The sequence below is a fragment of the Equus quagga genome, chromosome 6 (genome assembly GCF_021613505.1).
Source record: "Equus quagga isolate Etosha38 chromosome 6, UCLA_HA_Equagga_1.0, whole genome shotgun sequence".
In the NCBI taxonomy this organism is placed as follows: domain Eukaryota; kingdom Metazoa; phylum Chordata; class Mammalia; order Perissodactyla; family Equidae; genus Equus; species Equus quagga.
Window position 1 is genome coordinate 81,526,809 of NC_060272.1, and position 18,296 is coordinate 81,545,104.

General features: G+C 40.6%; 1 protein-coding gene across 4 annotated transcripts in view; it reads right to left on the reverse strand.

Moving 5' to 3' along the window:
• The window catches only part of PARP4 (poly(ADP-ribose) polymerase family member 4), a 129,677-nt gene that overhangs the window by 49,426 nt on the left and 61,955 nt on the right, over positions 1–18,296 (reverse strand). For all 4 annotated transcript variants that reach the window (XM_046664101.1, XM_046664099.1, XM_046664100.1 and 1 more), the window contains 4 exons: positions 15,425–15,589; positions 14,665–14,711; positions 14,412–14,490; positions 9,638–9,775 (listed from right to left, as the gene is read on the reverse strand). In XM_046664101.1, the coding sequence (XP_046520057.1) occupies positions 9,638–9,775; positions 14,412–14,490; positions 14,665–14,711; positions 15,425–15,589 (429 nt within the window). The remainder of the gene's footprint in view (positions 1–9,637; positions 9,776–14,411; positions 14,491–14,664; positions 14,712–15,424; positions 15,590–18,296) is intronic.

Here is an 18,296-nt window from a genome sequence, read left to right on the forward strand (position 1 = left end):
CCCAGAAATTATTCACCTTGTAACGGGAAGTTAGTACCCTTTGACCCACATCTCCCCATTTCTAACTGTCCACCCTCAGCCCCTGGCAACCAACATTTCACTCTCTGTTTCTATGAGCTCGGCTTTTTTTAGATGCCACATTTAAGTGAGATTATACAGTATTTGTCTTTCTCTGTCTGACTTGTTTTACTTAGCATAATATCTTTCAGGTCCATCCATGTTGTTGAAATGGTAGGATTTCCTTCTTTTTTATGGCTAAGTAATATTCTGTTATGTATATGTATGTGTGTAAATATACATACATATATATATATATATATATACACACAATCTCTTTTTCTTTATCCACTCATCCATCAGTGGAGACAGGTTGTTTCTATGTTCTGATTATTGTGAATAGTGCTGCAATGAACATTGGGGGGAGATATCTGTTTGAGATAGTGATTTCATTTCCTTTGGATATATACCCAGAACTAGGGTAGCTGGATCACATGGTAGTTCTACTTTTAAGTTTTCGAGAATCCTCCATACTGTTTTCTATAGTAGCCGTACCAATTTACATTCCCACCAACAGTGCACAAGCGTTCCCTTTTTTCCATATTCTTGCCAACACTTATATTTTGTCTTTGTGACAACAGCCATTCTAACAGGTGTGAGGTAATCTCTCATTGTGGTTTTGATTTGCATTTCCCTGATGATTAGCGATGTTGAACATCTTTTCATGTATCTGTTGCCCATTTGTATGTCTTCTTCGGGAAAATTTCTATTCAGGTCTTCTGCACATTTTTTAATCAAATTACAGTTGTGCTGCATAATGACATTTTGGTCAACGATGGACCACACATATGACAGTGGTCCCAAGAGATTAGTACCATGTAACCTAGGTGTGTAGTAGGCTATACCATCTAGGCTTGTATAAGTGCACTCTAGGATGTTTGCACAATGACAAAATCACCTAATGACACATTTCTTAGAACGTCTTCCCATTATTAGGCGATGCATGTTCTGTGTTAGTATTCTTGCTATTGAGTTATATGAGTTCCTTCCTATCCAATATTTTGGATATTAACCTCTTATCTGATATATGGTTTGCAAATATTTTCTTCCATCTCAAGGAAGAAAATGCCTCTGCAGTTTGTTGATTTTTTCTTTTGCCGTGCAAAAGTGTTTTAGTTTGATGTAGTCTCACTTACTAATTTTCGCTCTTGTTGCTTGTGCTTTTAGTGTCATCTCTAAAAAATTGTTGCCAATACCAATGTCAAGGAGCTTTTTGTTTGTTTGTTTTGTTTTGTTTTTGGGTGAGGAAGATTGGCCCTGAGCCCACATCTGTTGCCAATCTTCCTCTTTTTGCTTGAGGAAGATTGTTGCTGAGCTAACATCTGTGCGAATCTTCCTCTATTTTGTAGGAATGCCGCCACAGCATGGCTTGAAGAACTGTGCATAGGTCTGTGCCTGGGATATAAACCTGTGAACCCCAGGCTGCTGAAGCAGAGTGTGTGAACTTAAACAATATGCTACCAGGCCGGCCCCTCAAGGAGTTTTTTACCGATTTTTTCTTCTAGGAGTTTTATGGTTCAAGTCTTACACTTAAGTCTAATCCATTTCAAGTTAATTTTTGTGAGTAGTGTAAGACAGGGGCTCAATTTCATTCTTTTGCATGTACATATCCAGTTTTCCCAAGACTGTTTATTGAAAAGACTATCCTTTCCCCATTGATTATTCTTGGCTCCCTTGTCAAATATTAGTTGCCCACAGATGCTTGGGTTTACTTCTGGGCTCTCAATTCTGTTCTGTTGGTCTATATGTCTATTTTTATAACAGTGTTGTACTGTTTGATTACTATAGCTTTGTGGTATAGCTTGAAATCAGGAAGTGTAATGCTCCAGTCTTGCTCTTCTTTCTCAAGATTGCTTTGCTATTCCTATCTTTCCATTTATTTCATCAACTGTCTTCTTCAATTTCTTTCATCAGTGTCTTATAGCTTTTAATGTACAGATCTTTCACCTCCTTTGGTTAAATTTATTCCTAAGCATTTTATTGTTTTTGATTCTATTGTAAATGGGATTGTTTTATTTTTTTTAGATAGTTTGTTGTCAGTGTATAGCAATGCAACTGATTTCTGTATGTTGATTTTCTATCTTACAACTTTCTTGAATTCATTTCTTAGTTCTGACAGTTTTTTGGTGGAGTCTTTAGGGCCTTCTATACATAAGATCATGTCATCTGCAAACAGAGACAGTTTTGCTTTTTTCTTTCCTATTTGTATGCCTTTCATTTCTTGTTCTTGCCTAATTGCTCTACCTATGACTTCCAGTACTTTGCTGGATAGGAATGGTGAGAGTGGGCACTCTTGTCTTGTTTCTGATTTTAGAGAAAAAGCTGAAAGCTTTTCATCATTAAATATGATGTTAGCTATGAGTGTGTCATATATGGTCTTTATTATGCTGAGGTATGATCCTTTTATACCCAATTTGTCAAAGGCTTTCATCATGAAAGGGTGTTGAATTTTGTCAAACATTTATTCTGCATCTACTGAGAGGATCATATGATTTTTATCCTTCATTCTATTAACGTGGTGTATCACATTTATTGATTTGCGCATGTTGAACCATCCTTGCATCCTAGGGATAAATCTCACTTGATCATGATGCATGATCCTTTTGATGAGCTGCTGAATTCAGTTTGCTAATACTTTGTTAAGAATTTTTGTATCTAGATAAATCAGGGATGTTGGCCTGTAGCTTTCTTTTCTTGTAGTGTGCTTTTCTGGCTTTGGCATCAGGGTAATACTGGTCTCATAAAATGAGTTTTGGAGTGTTTCCTCCTCTTCAGTTTTTTGGAAGGGCTTGAAAAGAATTGGTAGTAATTATCCTTTAAATGTTTGGTAGAATTCAGCAGTGAAACCATCTGGTCCTAGGCTTTTCTTTATTGGGAGGTTTTTGAAAACTGATTCAATTTTGTTAGTAGTTATTGGTCTGTTCAGAGTTTGTTTCTTCATGATTCAGTCTAGGAATGTATCCATTTCTTCTAGATTATCTATTTTGTTGGTGTATAATTGTTCATAGAAGTCTCTTATGATCCTTTGTATTTCTCTGGTTTCAGTCGTAATGTCTCCTTTTTCGTTTATAATTTTGTTTGAGTCCTCTCTTTTTTTCTTGGTTAGTTTAGCTAAAGGTTTGTCAATTTTGTCTATCTTTTAAAAAAACCTATTCTACATTTCACTGACTTTTCTAATGTCTTTCTAGTCCCTATTTCATTTATTTCTACTCTAATTCTTATTTCCTTCCTTCTGTTAACTTTGGGATTAGATTTTTCCTCTTTTTCTAATTCCTTCAGCTGTAAAGTTAGTCGATTTGAGATCTTTCATTTTTCTTAACACAGGTGTTTACTGCTATGAACTTCCCTCTTAGAATTGCTTTTGCCATATCCCATAGGTTTTGGTATGTTGGGTTTCCATTTTCATTTGTTTAAAGACTTTTTAAATTTCCCTTTTGACTTCTTCTTTGACCCATATGTGGACCCGCTTGGTTTTTCAGGATTGTGTTGTTTAATTTCCATATATTTGTAAACTTTCCAGCTTACCTGCTGTTCTTGATTTTCAGTTTCACACCTCTGTGGTCAGAAAAGATACTGGGTACAATTTCAATCTTAAATTTCCTAAGACTTGTTTTGTGCTCTATCATATGATCCATCCTGGAGAACGTTCCATGTGTGCTTGAGAAGAATGTGTTGTGGTGCTGCTAGATGGAATGTTCTCAGTATGGCTGTTAGTTTTGTGAAATAAATGAGACAAACCTCAACTAAACTGTAGTCAAGAAGGCCTGTAGGGGGAGCTTTCATGCCCTATGGTACCTCATCAAGTACTCCAACCAGGAAGCGACTGTAGGCTTGCATCTCCAACAGGAAGTACAATGACTTTACTGCTGAAGGAAGATTTTCCTCCTGACCTGGCAACAGCTCAGCCAATGAGAAACACCACAGCTCAGCCAATGAGAAACGCAACAGCCCAGCTAATGAGAAACGCTGCAGCTCAGCCAATGAGAAACACCACAGCTCAGCCAATGAGAAATGCTGCAGCTCAGCCAATGAGAAGCCATTTCCACACTGAACTGCTACTTTCCCCCAACAGACATTCCTTTAGAACAGCCCCTCCCTCTCCCCCTTTTCTCTTTAAAAGCAGCTCCCCTCCTTTGTTCTGTGGCTTTACCTATGGTTCACCATAGCATGCATATCCCCAATTGCAATCTTTTTGGCTATTCCTGAATAAACTCAAGGATAAAACTAAACTTGAAGGTAAAATAACTGGCAAATTTGCTTTTAAGTTGACAATTCCATTTGGTTTATTGTGTTATTCAGGTCTGCTGTTTCCTTATTCATTTTCTGTCTGGATGATCTACCCATTGTTTAACGTGTGGTATTGAAGTCCTGTACTGTTATTGTATTGCTGTCTATTTCTCCCTTCAGTTCTGTTACTATTTTCTTTAAATATTTAGGTGTTCCAATATTGGGTACATATATATTTACGACTGTTAAATTGTGTGATGAATTGGCCCCTTTATCATGATATAGTGACCTCATTAGTCTTTTGTGACCCATTTTGACTGAAAGTCTATTTTATCTGATAGAAGTATAGCCATTTTTGCTCTCTTTGGGTTACCATTTGCATGGAATATTTTTTTCCACCCCTTACTTTCAGTCTATGTGTGTTCTTTTTTTAAAATTATTTAAAAAAAATTTTTCCTTCTCTCCAAAGCTCCCCAGTACATAGTTGTGTATTTTAGTTGTGGGTCCTTCTAATTGTGGCATGTGGGATGCCACCTCAGCATGGCCTGATGAACAGTGCAAGGTCCACACCCGGGATCTGCACTGGCGAAACCCTGGGCCTCTGAAGCAGAGCACGTGAACTTACCCACTCAGCCACGGGGCCGGCCCCTATGCGTGTTCTTAAAGCTAAAGCGAGTTTCTAGTAGGTGGCATGTTTCTGGATCTTGTTCTTCATTTATCCATTCAGTTACTTTGTGTCTATTAATTGGAGAATTTAGTTTACTTATATTTAAAGAAATTATTGAAAGGTAAGGATTTACTATTGCCATTTTGTTAATTGTTTTCTGACTGTTTTTTAGTTCATTTGTTCCTTTCTTCCTCTCCTACTATGTCCCTTTGTATTTTATATTTTTGTATTTATATGCTTTAATACCTTTCTCTTTACCTTTTGTGTAACTACTATATGTCTTATCTTTGTGGTTACCATGCAGCTTAAATAAAACAGGTTATGGATATAACAGTCTATTTTAACCTGCTAACAACTTACTCTCAGTCACATACAAAAAGTATACTTTTACTTTTCCTCCCAAATTTTTGCTATGATGTCACACTTTACATGATTTTTTTTTTGAGGAAGATTAGCCCTGAACTAACAACATCTGCCTCCAATCCTCCTCTTTTTGCTGAGGAAGACTGGCCCTGAGCTAACATCTATGCCCATCCTCCTTTGCTTTATATGTGGAACGCCTGCCACAGCATGGCTTGATGAGCCGTGCATAGGTCCGCACCTGGGATCTGATCCAGTGAACCCTGGGCTGCAGAAGCGGAACACGTGAACTTAACCTCTGCACCACTGGGCTGGCCCCGCTTTACATCTTTTTATATTGTGCATCCATTAACAAATTATTGTAGCTATGGTTATTTTAAATATTATTGTTTTAAACTTTGAAACTAGAGGTAAAAGTGATTTACACATCATCATTATAGTATTAAGGCAATCTGAATTGACTATATATTTACCTTTACAGGTGAGTTTTATACTTTTATAAGTTTTCATGTTATTACTTAGTGTTCTTTCATTTCAAGAACTCCTTCTAGCATTTCTTGTAAGGCAGGTCTAGTGGTGATGAATTCCCTTAGCTTTTGTTTGTCTGGGAATGTCTTTATCTCTCCTTCATTTCTGAAGGACAGTTTTACTGGGTTTATACTATACTGTGACTTCTACGAAACATATATTTGGTCATCTGAATGACCATCTATATTTCTCATATATATCTGGTTTTCATCTATGGTTCCTGCTCACAGCCCTGAAAACCCTTGGAAATTCCTAAGTGATAATAGCAATAAAGAGTTTTTTTTTATGTTAATGAGGTGACTTTTGGACCAGCACCTAAGGATGTGGGCTGGTTTCCAGGAGAATCAACCACGTGATTAGAGGGTTGGAACTTTCAGCCCCACTCCCAGACCATCAGGAGGAGAGAGGGGCTAGAGTTTGACTCAGTCACCAATGGCCAATGATTTAATCAATCATGCCTATGTAATGAAGCCTCTATAAAAAGCCAAAAAGATAGACTTCTGAGTTTCCAGCTTGGTGAATATGTGAAGATGTGGGCAGAGTGATGTGCCTGGAGAGGGCAGGGAAGCTCTGCACCCTTTCCCCACACCTTGCCCTGTGCATCTCTCCCATCTGGTTGTTCCTGAGTTATATTCTTTTACAATATACCGGTGACCTAGTAAGTAAAATGTTTCTCTGAGTTCTGTGAGTCACTTTAGCAAATTAATCAAACCCAAGGAGCGGGTCATGAAAACCTCTAATTTATAGCCAGTTGGTCAGAAGTACAGCTAAACACCTGGACTTGCATGGTGGTTTGGGAAGAAGTCCCCAGCCAGCCCCCAAGACACATGTGTTGAAGTTGGCTACAGGAACCCGAAAGAGCAGTATTCTTGGTTGGCCGTTTTTTCTTTCAGCACTTTGAATATATCATCCCACTCCCCCCTGGCCTGCAGTTTCTGCAGAGAAATCTGCTGATAGTCTTATGGTAGTTCCCTTGTATGTGTTGAGTCATTTTTCTCTTGCTGCTTTCAAAATTCTCTCCTTGTCTTTGATTTTTTTTTTAACTTTTTTGAGGAAGATTAGCCCTGAGCTAACATCCATGCCCATCTTCCTCTATTGTATACGTGGGATGCCTGCCACAGCATGGCTTGATGAGCGGTGCATAGGTCTGCACCTGGAATCCAAACTACGAACCCCGGGCCACCAAAGTGGAGTGTGAGAACCTAACTGCTATGCCACCGGGCCAGCCCCCTCTTTGTCTTTGATTAATGTTTTGATTATGTCGTGTCTTGGAGTAATCTTCTTTGAGTTGATCTTGCTTGGGGTCCTTTGAGCTGCCTATACTTGGATACTCATCTCTCTCCCAAGACTTGGGAAGATTTTTGCTATTATTTCTTTAAATAATCTTTCTGCCCCTTTCTCGCTTCTTCTGGGATGCCCACGATGCAAATGTTCATTTGCTTGATGGTATTTTATACTTCATGTAGGCTTTCTTCACTCTTTTTCATTCTTTTTCTTTTTGTTCCTTTAATTTCAAATTATCTGTCTTTCAGTTCACTGATTTTCTTCTGCAAGATTGATCTGTTGGTTAAACTTTGAATTTTTCAGTTCTGTCACTGTATTCTTCAGCTCCAGGATTTCTGTTTGGTTCTTTTATTTGGTTTCTATTTCTTTATTGAACTCTTCATTTTGTTCATATATTGTTTTCCTGATTTCATTTAGTTGTTTATCTGTGTTCTCTTGCATTTCACTGAATTTCCTTAAGATGATTCTTTTGAATTCATTGTCAGGCATATCATAGATCTCCATTTCTTTGGGGTCATTTACTGGAGCTTTATTAGTTTCTTTAGTGGTGTCAGGTTTGCCTAATTCTTCATGATCTGTGTAACTTTGCGTTGGTGTCTATGCATTTGAAGGAGTGAACTCCTCTTCCAGTCTTTACAGAGTGATTTCAGCCAGTAAAAACCTTCTCCTCTTGGTTCCCTGGGCTGAGAGGATTGCCTCCAGAACTGCAGCTGTGCTGGGCTGAGGTCAGTTTTGAGGCTGTTGCTGGGTCTGCAGTGTGGTCTGCTGTTGACCTGCTTGTTACTAGGGGGTTGGGCAGGCATGGATCCAGTCTGGTCCCTGGGTGGGGGGGACTGCCTCCATCCAGTGCCTTCTTCAGTAGGTTAACCCTGTGACAACGATCCACTTCAGGGTCCACAGGTCCTCAGTCAGTGAGACTACTACCAGGTATGTGGATGGATGTGGCTCCCACTAGGTCCCTGGGAAGGCTCCTGCCTAGTCAGTGGATGGGTCCCTGGGTGGGCAGGATTGGCCTTGGACCATGGTTGAGAGAGGCTGGAACCAAGTCCAGGGCTGGTTCAGGTTCCACAGCCAAGACTGAGGTCTGCACACCTGGCTCTGGAGGTGTGGAGGGCTATGTTTCCTACTAGGTCTCTGGGTAGGCTGAGTGATCCCTGACCATGGCTGGAGAGGCTGGAACAGAGTATAGGGTCCTTTTTGGACCTCCTGAGGTGCAGACACGAGTGTTTCCTGGCAGGTCCCTATGCCAACAGGACTTCTTGTGGACTGCCACTAGGAGGGGGCTAGAGCTGAATACAGGGCCATTTCAGAATCTCCAAGGTTGTAGACATGAGTGTCCCCTGCTGGTTTTCTGGACCACAGGACTGCTGGTAGACTGTGGCTCTGAGAGGGCTGGAGACGTGGATAGGGTGCTTTCAGGGTATCTGGTGGTGCAGATGGGAGTGTCTCCCTCCGAAGCCCTGCACACTCAGCACTGCTGGAAGACTGTCTGTGAGGGGGCTGTGAGCAACCACGGGGCCCTTTTAGGGTCTCCAGCGATGCCGATGGGGGTGTCTCCTGCAGGGTCCCTGTGCCAGCAGGACTCTGACAACTGTGGCTGGAACAAGTTGGAGTCCAGTTACTGGGCCTTTTAGAATCTACAGTCTGACTGGGTGTGGTAGGCTTACCTCCAGGGGCTCCTGGACTACAGCCTAGAGGGGCTGTAGCTGGTTCATGGGCCACTTCAGGGCCCACAGCTGGGACCAAGTTCTGTACACATATTACCTGGTGCACAGGTGGGCCTAACTCCTCCTGGATTCCCTGGCGTATGGGGCTAGTGACAGGACCAAGCCAAACAGGGCTGTAGCTGAGTTCTCAGAGGTAAAAAGCTATTTCCAATTCTGCAGCCAGGCCCATGGTCAGCAAGTTGGCCGCCTGGGTGTGAGCCTGCCTTCTCAAAAGGCTCTCCTCAGTCCTGGATCGCACTGGGGTTTCCAAATGTCCTAACTGGATCCCAAAGCTCCCACAAGGCACTTCTGTCCATGAACGGATGCAAATAATTGTTGTTGGGGGGGTGGTTGTGAGACATGGGAAGGACATCTTATCCAGCCATCTTGCCAATGTCACTTTCAAATTTTGCTTTAATAAGAAGAGATTCTTCATCACAGTCACATAAAATGGTCTTATGGCCATAAATAATTTTGTAGCTGTTTTTGTGGTATCGATACTTAAAAACTATAAATAGCATACAGAATAACTGATGTGATGTCTAAAGGTAGATATTCTTTTTGGTAGGGATTAAGGTAAAAATTACACTCTTTCTAGGAAATATGCCATATGGGAGTTCTGGCTGAAACCTCAGAAGTTTGTCATGCTTGATATCCTAAGTATTTTTAGTTGTAAAATCTTGGGGTGGTGAAAGCTCATTTTGTAATGCTAGTTTTTCAGGACTATCAATAATTTCCAAATTTAAATAGTCTATTCTGAAATATTTTTTCAACAGTGTCTCCTACTTTTAAGTAAGAAGTACTATACCTCACTTTCTTTTTCTGGATGTTTTTCAACCCACATTCTTGGGAGATATGCATCAGACAAACCGATGTGGAGAGAAAATCCACTGCTGTCTAAGGAGCTACCTTCCACGGTGCTAATTACAGCTTTGCAGTCTGTACTCTAGAAAATAAACAACCATGAGAACAAAGTAAATAAGGGAATCATACCATATTATCCATTTTCACTTACCTGTCAAGTAGCAAACTCTTGCATAATCTATCTAACTCCATTAAGAATCAACAACGTGGTAATAAATTCTAAAATTATGAACTGTAGGTTTTAGAAGTGTGAATATTATCATATAGTTACCCTCCTGAACTTCTAAGGTTCATATACACAGTCAAATTTAGGTGAGTCTGAGACAGTCTCAAACCCTGGATCCAAAGATTCTAGATTTGTGTATTTAGTCAGACTTATCTGCATACTGCAGAAAGTACACCCAATAATCATAACTTAGAATAGTAAAATAGAAAATTCAACAGAAATCTTACAATTACATCTTATTTTAAAATTATATTTTCATAAATATAACTTTTGAAAATGTAGATGATAAGCTTTAAAATGATAAAGGCAATGTAGTAGATTATAAAAGGACCACATGGTCTTTCCATTCCTGTGTGCTCGCCCCTTTGCTATGTGACTTTGCAGCTCCTCCTGTCAGGAGGTAGTATCTTTTCTCTGCCCTTGAATCTGTAGTTGGCCATGTGACTTGCTTTGGCCAGTGAAATATTGGCAGGCATGATGTAAGGAGAGGCTTGAAGAGTGTTTGATCAATGGGGTTTGCCCTCCCTTGTTGCTACTGAGAACTTTCCACTACCATATGAATGAACCTGAGCTAACCTGCTGGATGATGCGAGACATATGGCCATCAACTTAGCTGATACTAGGCCGACAGCCAGGTATGGGAGCGAGACCATTCTAGACCATCCTGTCCCAGCCAAGCCAGCCCAGCCTAGAAGAGCTGCCCAGCCAATCCACAAAACTGTGAGAAATAACAAAAGCTTGTTGTTTTAAACCACAAAGTTTTGAGATTGTCTATTATATAGCAAAAGCTATCTGAAACAGAGGGCTGCTTGCTCAGGAGGGATTCAATACATGTGTTTATTTCCATTCCCTAGCAAAAGCCTAAAACTCCCTACAATAAAAGGGTATAAACTCATAAAGATATTGAGAACAGAAACAAAGATAATAGTAGACAAAAGATGTCAACAAATTTTAAGAAGATGCAAAGTTGATAGAGGCATGGTAGGTGACTTAGCCAGAGTGGAGGAAGCTACGACCTGAGTCCTGTGGAGGGGACGGCCACAAGCAGTGGGCTCAACAGCCCTACAGCAACCTGGGAAGGCTCACACCTTAGAGGCACCAGGTACTGCAGAAAACTGCAGGCAGTACTATTGGATAGACTCTGTCCTAAGCTGTCGGATCCCCAGGCTCCCTCCTGGCTTCAAGAAGACAAGCAGCCAGCACCCTGTTCTCTCACTAAAGGAAACTGAAGATTTATTATTTAGAGAAATTCAACCAAACAGAATCCAGACTTGGGAATCCAGGTACAATGAAGCACAGGTGTACAGGGCAGCAAACAAGGGAATGAAGGAAAGTCACATCCTAAGACATGGGGCTCTTCGTCACCCTCCCCAGTCGTCCTCTGTGAACACCCTAGAGGACTTCTGAATAACACAGAAGGGCTGAAACTCCACCATCAGACACACCACCAAATAGCCAGCCAGCTGCCGGGGCTCAAGTCAAGGGCTCTCGGCCACTCCCCCACTCGCCTCAGAGCAGCTAACAAGCGTTCTGTGTCTCGTGTGGATATTTTTAGATACTGCTGCCCGTACACTCTTACTAGGAAGTTAATGGAGGTTGTGCTTTGCCAAATGGAGGGAATAGAACAAGAACATTAAATGGAGACCCAAGGGGAGCAGCTGCCCCACAGCAACAAGCTGGTGGGGAGTGGAGATTCGGGAGGAAGGAGGTCTCAGGGGAAAAAATGAATTGACGGATTATCTGATGCATTCAATAGTGAAAAATAGTATTGAGAGGGGTTTTAATGGCTATGTTAGAGCACATGAGAAGAAACAGTCCTGGAAAACTAAGCAAATAAAAAAGGCAACCTTTTTTTGTCCAGGAAATACTATGTAAATAGATTTAAAAAAGAGACTATGTTATCATAATACATGTCTTGGCTCAACGTAAACATCATTGACATGGTTCTAATAATTTAAACATTGACTATTGATTTAGCCAAAAATTGTGATATAACTTTTGGAACGAAGGGGAGAGAAAAAGTGGGGAGGGAGGTGAGCAGAGGGGGTGAGAGGGGTGATTTTCATCTACCACAATAGGAAGTCAAAAGATAACTTTTGAAACAGATGAATCAAGAACATGCAGTAAAAAATTATTATTTAAAACTCTGGAGGCCACCAGAAAAGAACTAAAATATTTAAAGTGGTTCACATAAAACAAGGTTATGTTTGGATTGGTTGACGAAAATGTTGGGGTCAGAGGCTGGCAGGAACCCCACCCTCTATCTCCCCCAGGAGCCGTGGCTTGGTGTTTGCTCCTTCAGTGTTTGTGGCTACTGTATAGAATATAACTATCACCAGCAAGAATGGACTGTAATCGCTAGGGCCACTCTAGGACCCCTGCCCCGCTGGGAGGCAGGCCTGTGGGCACAGAGCTGTCCGTGGTGCTGCCCAAGTGAGCAACTCAGCTTTAGGGGACCATGTCTCTCCCATAACTGTATCCACTGGATTCAGGGGCCCAGAAAACCTCAGTGGAATCAATGGTGAGGACTAGAGAGGCTGGAATGAGAGTCCTTTGTGTAAAGTTCTGTCCACATGTGGGTTCGTGGGATTCTGGGATTGTGTATCTCAGTCTGCAGTCTGGCTTACTGGCCCCAGCGCCAGGTGGCAGGAAGACAGGGACAGAGAGAGTTCTGGAGGTTAGGGAGCTCTCTGCTCCCAGGGGATTTGTTGCCGGTTAGGCCTTGGGGAAGAAGGCAGGGAGGAGGGGTTTACCTGTGGGAAAAAGAGAGCACTGATTTCACAATCCACACAAGGGCCCAATTACTCCTCATGTGTTTATTCACAGTTACTGCACCATGTGATCCAGGGCCACTGGAAGGTTTGGGATCCAATGACCTCATCTGAGCAAGCCACAGTGCTGACAGAGACAGGCAAAGTAGCAGCACAGAGGGTCATCATGAACCCACATGTGGATAGAGCTTCACAGCTTATAAAGGACTTTCATAGCGGCCTCTCTTGCCCAGTCCTCATCATTGATTCCACAAGGGTGGCAGGTCAGACCATCTGACAGATAGAGTCACTGAGAGTCAGACAGGTTCAATGAATTGGCCACCTGGCTAGGGAGGAGTAGAGTCATGACCTGAACTCAGGTATGTTTGACTGCAAATTCTAACACTGCACTGTGCCCCAGGAGTCAGAATTCTCACTCAACCTTGACCTTCCTAGCTCTTGGACTGGGACTGGGGGGTCTCTGTGTCTGTCTCCCTCTCCCTCCCTCCTGTCCTCCCTCTGAAGAGAGGGGGGTCCCTTCTCCCTCCCCCTTCACTCTCTCACTTTCTTTAACGAACATTATGACTTCATCAAAAGTCATACATTCACGGGAAAAAGTAGAATAATCTTACTATTAAAAATATTAAGTAAAAAAGAAAAACTATCCTCTGTTAGGTTCAGCTCCTGTCACCTGATGTTTGTTTCTAGAGTTTCCATGTGATTCATGTGGCTGTAGTTAGTGTGTCTACAGCTTTCAAATTCTGCTCTGTCACCAAACATTGTATCACACACATTTCCATGTATCTACTTGTCTCCATAGGCATCCTTTTAAAAGATTGTCCAAGATTTGGTTTAGGACATATAGCATAATTTACCTAGAGTCAATGTCAATAATAGCAGAATATTATTTTCTTTTTTCTCCTTCCTTATTATTATGATTTTTTGTTATATTATTTTCTTTCATTTAATAAAATAGGAAACATCTTTGTGCATAAGGCTTTTATTTTTGTATTTTTTACTTCTCTTTCATAAGGCAGATTCACAGAAGCAGGAAAATCATTCATTTACTTTTCAGAGAGGATATAATGATTTTTGTTCTCTAAGAATATTGAGAGTTCCAAGTTCAATGCACCCTTGCCGGCTTCAGCTACTACAACTTTTTATCAACTTTACTGGAGTAAAATTTATGTAAAATAAGCTGAGTCTATGCAAAGTGAACAATTTGATCAGTTTTGATGGCTGTCCACACTTGTGAAACCACCAGCACAATCAAGAAACAGAACGTTTTGGGGCAACCACTAATCTTTCTGTCACTCTAGTTTTGCCTTTTCTGAAATGTCACGTGAATGTGATCATACAGTTTGTATTATGCCTAACTTTTTTGCTCAGCATGATTTTGAGATTTATCCATAGTGCTGTGGATCAGTAGTTTGTTTTTCTTGCTGGTAATAAAACTGGTCCATTGAATGGCTATATCACGAGTCATGTGTCCATTCTCCTAGTTCCAATTTGGAGCTATTATGAGCAAAGCTTCTATGAACAAAAAATAAATCAATAAAGTGGTTCCCTGTCTCTGGATGCTGGTTCGGGGGAGAGGCAGAGTGGAGACACACTGCTGCTTCCTGTGAGAAGCTGTTGTTAGCATTACTTAACTTTTTAAACCATGTGCATGTATTGCTTTGATAAAATAAAATTAATGTGAAAATAAGAGCTCTTAAGAAATAAAGTAAAGATTTACCAACCTTTTGTCTCAGTTCATGTGTATCACTGGAAATGAATTCAATCACGTACGGCATCTCAATAGACATACTCAAAGAGAAACTACCAAAAATGAAGAGAAAGTTGTGTTAGTCTAACATCTTAAATACAAAACGACTACAATAGTAAGTTGTTTCATATAATTGAGTACTTGTTTCATATAATTTTTAATGAAAATTTAAACCATAAAACTAACATCCGTGGAATATTGACAGGTTTTATGTCTGAGGTACTAACCTTTGCTGTGCTCCTATTTCCTTTATACAAATCTTCTCTACTGTATCCTGTTACAAGAAAAAGAAACATGTATAACTGAGTATCTACTAAGTTTCACAATGAGACTAAGCTGAATGTAATTTCACCAAGGCCCAACCTACAGCAGCAACAAGACAGCTGGTGGCACCTTGGAATAGAGAGAGAGAGCATTTGCTCACGGAATGATAGTAACTTCTAAAATGCAGCTGATATCAGGGATAATTTATGACCATTTTGACAGAGATTTTCAACTATACACATGTCTAGGGGTGTGTGTTTGGGTACACACATAGACATTTATACCTGTCTATATATATACACACACACAAAAATACACACAATTTATATGAATACATACAAACTAGGAAGTCTGGAAGGACACATACCACAGTGTTAACCAGCAGCTCTGGGCTACTATCTGTGGCAATAGAGTGAAGAATGGATTACATTTTCCTCTTTAGCTTATGTGCATTCTTTATCCCTAACTAAAGTCTTCATGATGAACATGGAGCACGGACACAAAAATTTTTTAAGTGACTGAACAGAATAAAAATATTATGCCCATTTAGCATATCTATGTCTTTATTTTCATTTTACAAGCATTACATATGCCTAAATGCTAAAATGTCAGTAAAATTGAGTCTATGCCAAAAAGATTAGATTATTTCAGATATTTTTTCTTCCCTATGCATAAACCACACATACAAAAAGCTTCTTTAACTCTTATCTTGAGCATGCATACCTGAATGTTTTCATTCAAAGCTTTGTCCTGTTGCCAGGGAGCTACGGTGGCAGGCATGAAGAAGACTGCGGCAGTGCCTTGGATGCTGAGTTCCGTGATGTAGGTAATTTTGATAAGGATCTTAGCCTTAGGGGGTAAGTTGCCAACACTTACAGTAAAAACGTCCTGAAATAGAAACATATTACTTAGCCTGCACCTCAAAAGCATATCCATTCTATGCTAGTTGATCCTTTCTATTACATAAACCACTTGAATTACAGTCTGACAGCTTTCTCCTCAGAAAACAGGAATAGAGTGTACAAGACAAGCATTGGTAGTGCTAAAGGAGAAACCTGGAGCCGTTCTCCAGTGGGGGGACAGTGTGACATCCAGAGGGGGCATAGCAGGACCCTGCCCTGACTGGGGAGCGGCACCCCGCGGCCTCTCTGCCCCAGAGGCCCTGCGTGCAGAGCTCTGCTGCACAGTCTCCACGTAGCCCCTTCGTGAAGGACCGGTGGCCTCTCTGACTCCACAGCGCCCAGCACCACCAGCAGCTGTACAGCTCAAGCAGTTTTCCCTAAGCTTGGCCCTCACTTAATTCTTTACCTTATAGTAAATTCATCATTTTATTTTTTAGAAAAGTACTTCATTTTCTTTTAATGGGATATTGATAATTGTTGCATAAGGAGAGGAGACAACCTCATGACTAGTCAGGGCAGAAAAAACAGACGCTAGATGTATTCTTTTGATACCTACACAGAGAACCTTTTAATACCCCAGCCACATCCTCCATTCTACTTGGACTGTGCTGCCATGAAGATTAGGTATGTTTAGATTAGGAGTGTATAATATTAATGATTAATACAGATTTAAGGGATAAATTATTACTTTTGACATAAAAAATATCCATTTGCAGGATGGAAATAAACAATGAGGGAATCTTATTAAATGGTTTATAAACCACACATCTATGGACAGCTAATTTTTAACAAGGGAGCAGAGAACACACAATGGAGAAAGGAGAGTCTCTTCAATAAATGGTGTTGGGAAAACTGGACAGCCACATGCAAAAGAATGAAAGCGGACCATTATCTTACACCATACACAAAAATTAACTCAAAATGAATGTAAGACCTGAAACCATGAAACTTCTAGAAGAAAACATAGGCAGTATGGTCTTTGACATGGGTCTGACCGGGCAACGGAAACAATGGGAAAAATAAACAGATGGGACTACATGAAACTAAAAAGCTTCCTCCCAGCAAAGGAAACCATCGACAAAAAGGAAAGACACCCTAACAACTGGGAAAAGATATTTGCAAACCATATATCTGATAAGGGGTTAATATCCAAAATATACAAAGAGCTCATACATCTCAATAACAAAAAAACTAACAACCCAATTTAAAAATGGGGAAAAGATCTGAACAAACATTTCTCCAAAAAACATATACACGTGGCCAACAACCACATGAAAAGATGTTCAGCATCACTAATTATCAGAGAAATGAAAATCAAAACTACAATTAGGTATCACCTCACTCCCATCAGAATGGCTATAATTAATAAAACAGGAAAGAACAAGCGTTGGAGAGGATGTGGAGAAAAGGGAATCCTCAAACACTGCTGGTGGGAGTGCAAACTGGTGCCGCCACTATGGAAAACAGTTTGGAGATTCCTCAAAAAATTAAGAATAGAACTATCATCTGATCTAGCTATTCCACTGCTGGATATTTAGCCAAAGGGCATGAAAACACAAGTGCATAAAGACACATGCACCCCTATGTTCATCGCAGCATTATTCACAATAGCCAAGACTTGGAAGCAACCTAGGTGCCCATCAAGGGACAAATGGATAAAGAAGATGTGGTATATATACACAGTGGAATACTACTCAGCTGTAAGAAATGATGAAATCCAGCCATTTGTGACAACATGGATGGACCTTGAGGGTATTATGCTGAGTGAAATAAATCAGAAGGAGAAAGTCAAATACCGTATGATCTCACTCATAAATTGTAGACAAAAACAACAAACAAACACACAGAGGCAGAGATTGGATTGGTGGTTACCAGAGGGGAAGAGGGGAGGGGGGTGGGTGAAAGGGGTGATGAGGCACAGATGTGTGGTGATGGATTGTAATTAGTCTTTAGGTGGTGAGCATGATGTAATTTACACAGAAATCGAAATATAATGATGTACACCTGAAATTTATATAATGCTATAAACCAACGGTACTGCAGTGAAAAAATATATATGTTAAAAAACTTTTTAAAAACCAAAACAGTTTATAGTGCTCGCCCTTAAAAGAAGTGCATAGAAGGCTGGGGTTCATTCGAGAGACTGCTACTTAATAGTGTGGGGGTGCAGCTCTGTTTCTGTGTAGGATATAGACAGATGCAAGAGGTCATTTCCATTATAATAAGCCAGATTATCTACAAAATCCTAACTTGTCTTGAACCTGTCAGAAAGCTGAATTCCAAAGAGTGACAAGCCCCTCTGAGGACGGACAGGACAAGGGACCTGTGTGAATTCCTACAGGCTAAGAGTGGGCTGGTTTCTGGTCTAGACTGACGGGGCGCTCCTGATACAGGGGAGTCTGCACTCACTCGGAAGCTTTTTTCTACAGTGGGAGGAAAGGCAGCCTCCCTCCAGCCTTGGTTTTGGCACTAAATTTTCTCTTTATTTTCCCATTAACTCTTTACCTAAGCCTTTCTGTTACTTCCTCACTTAAATATTTGGGATTACAAGCTAGACCTCTATCATTGTAAAGAGCATATTAAGATTTATGAGTCAGATATGGACAGGGGCAGAAAGCAATGGCGCCCAACCTCTCCTGGGGGACGGAAGGAAAGCTTTAATTGTCCCTTAGCTGAAGAGATGTTTAAGCTCA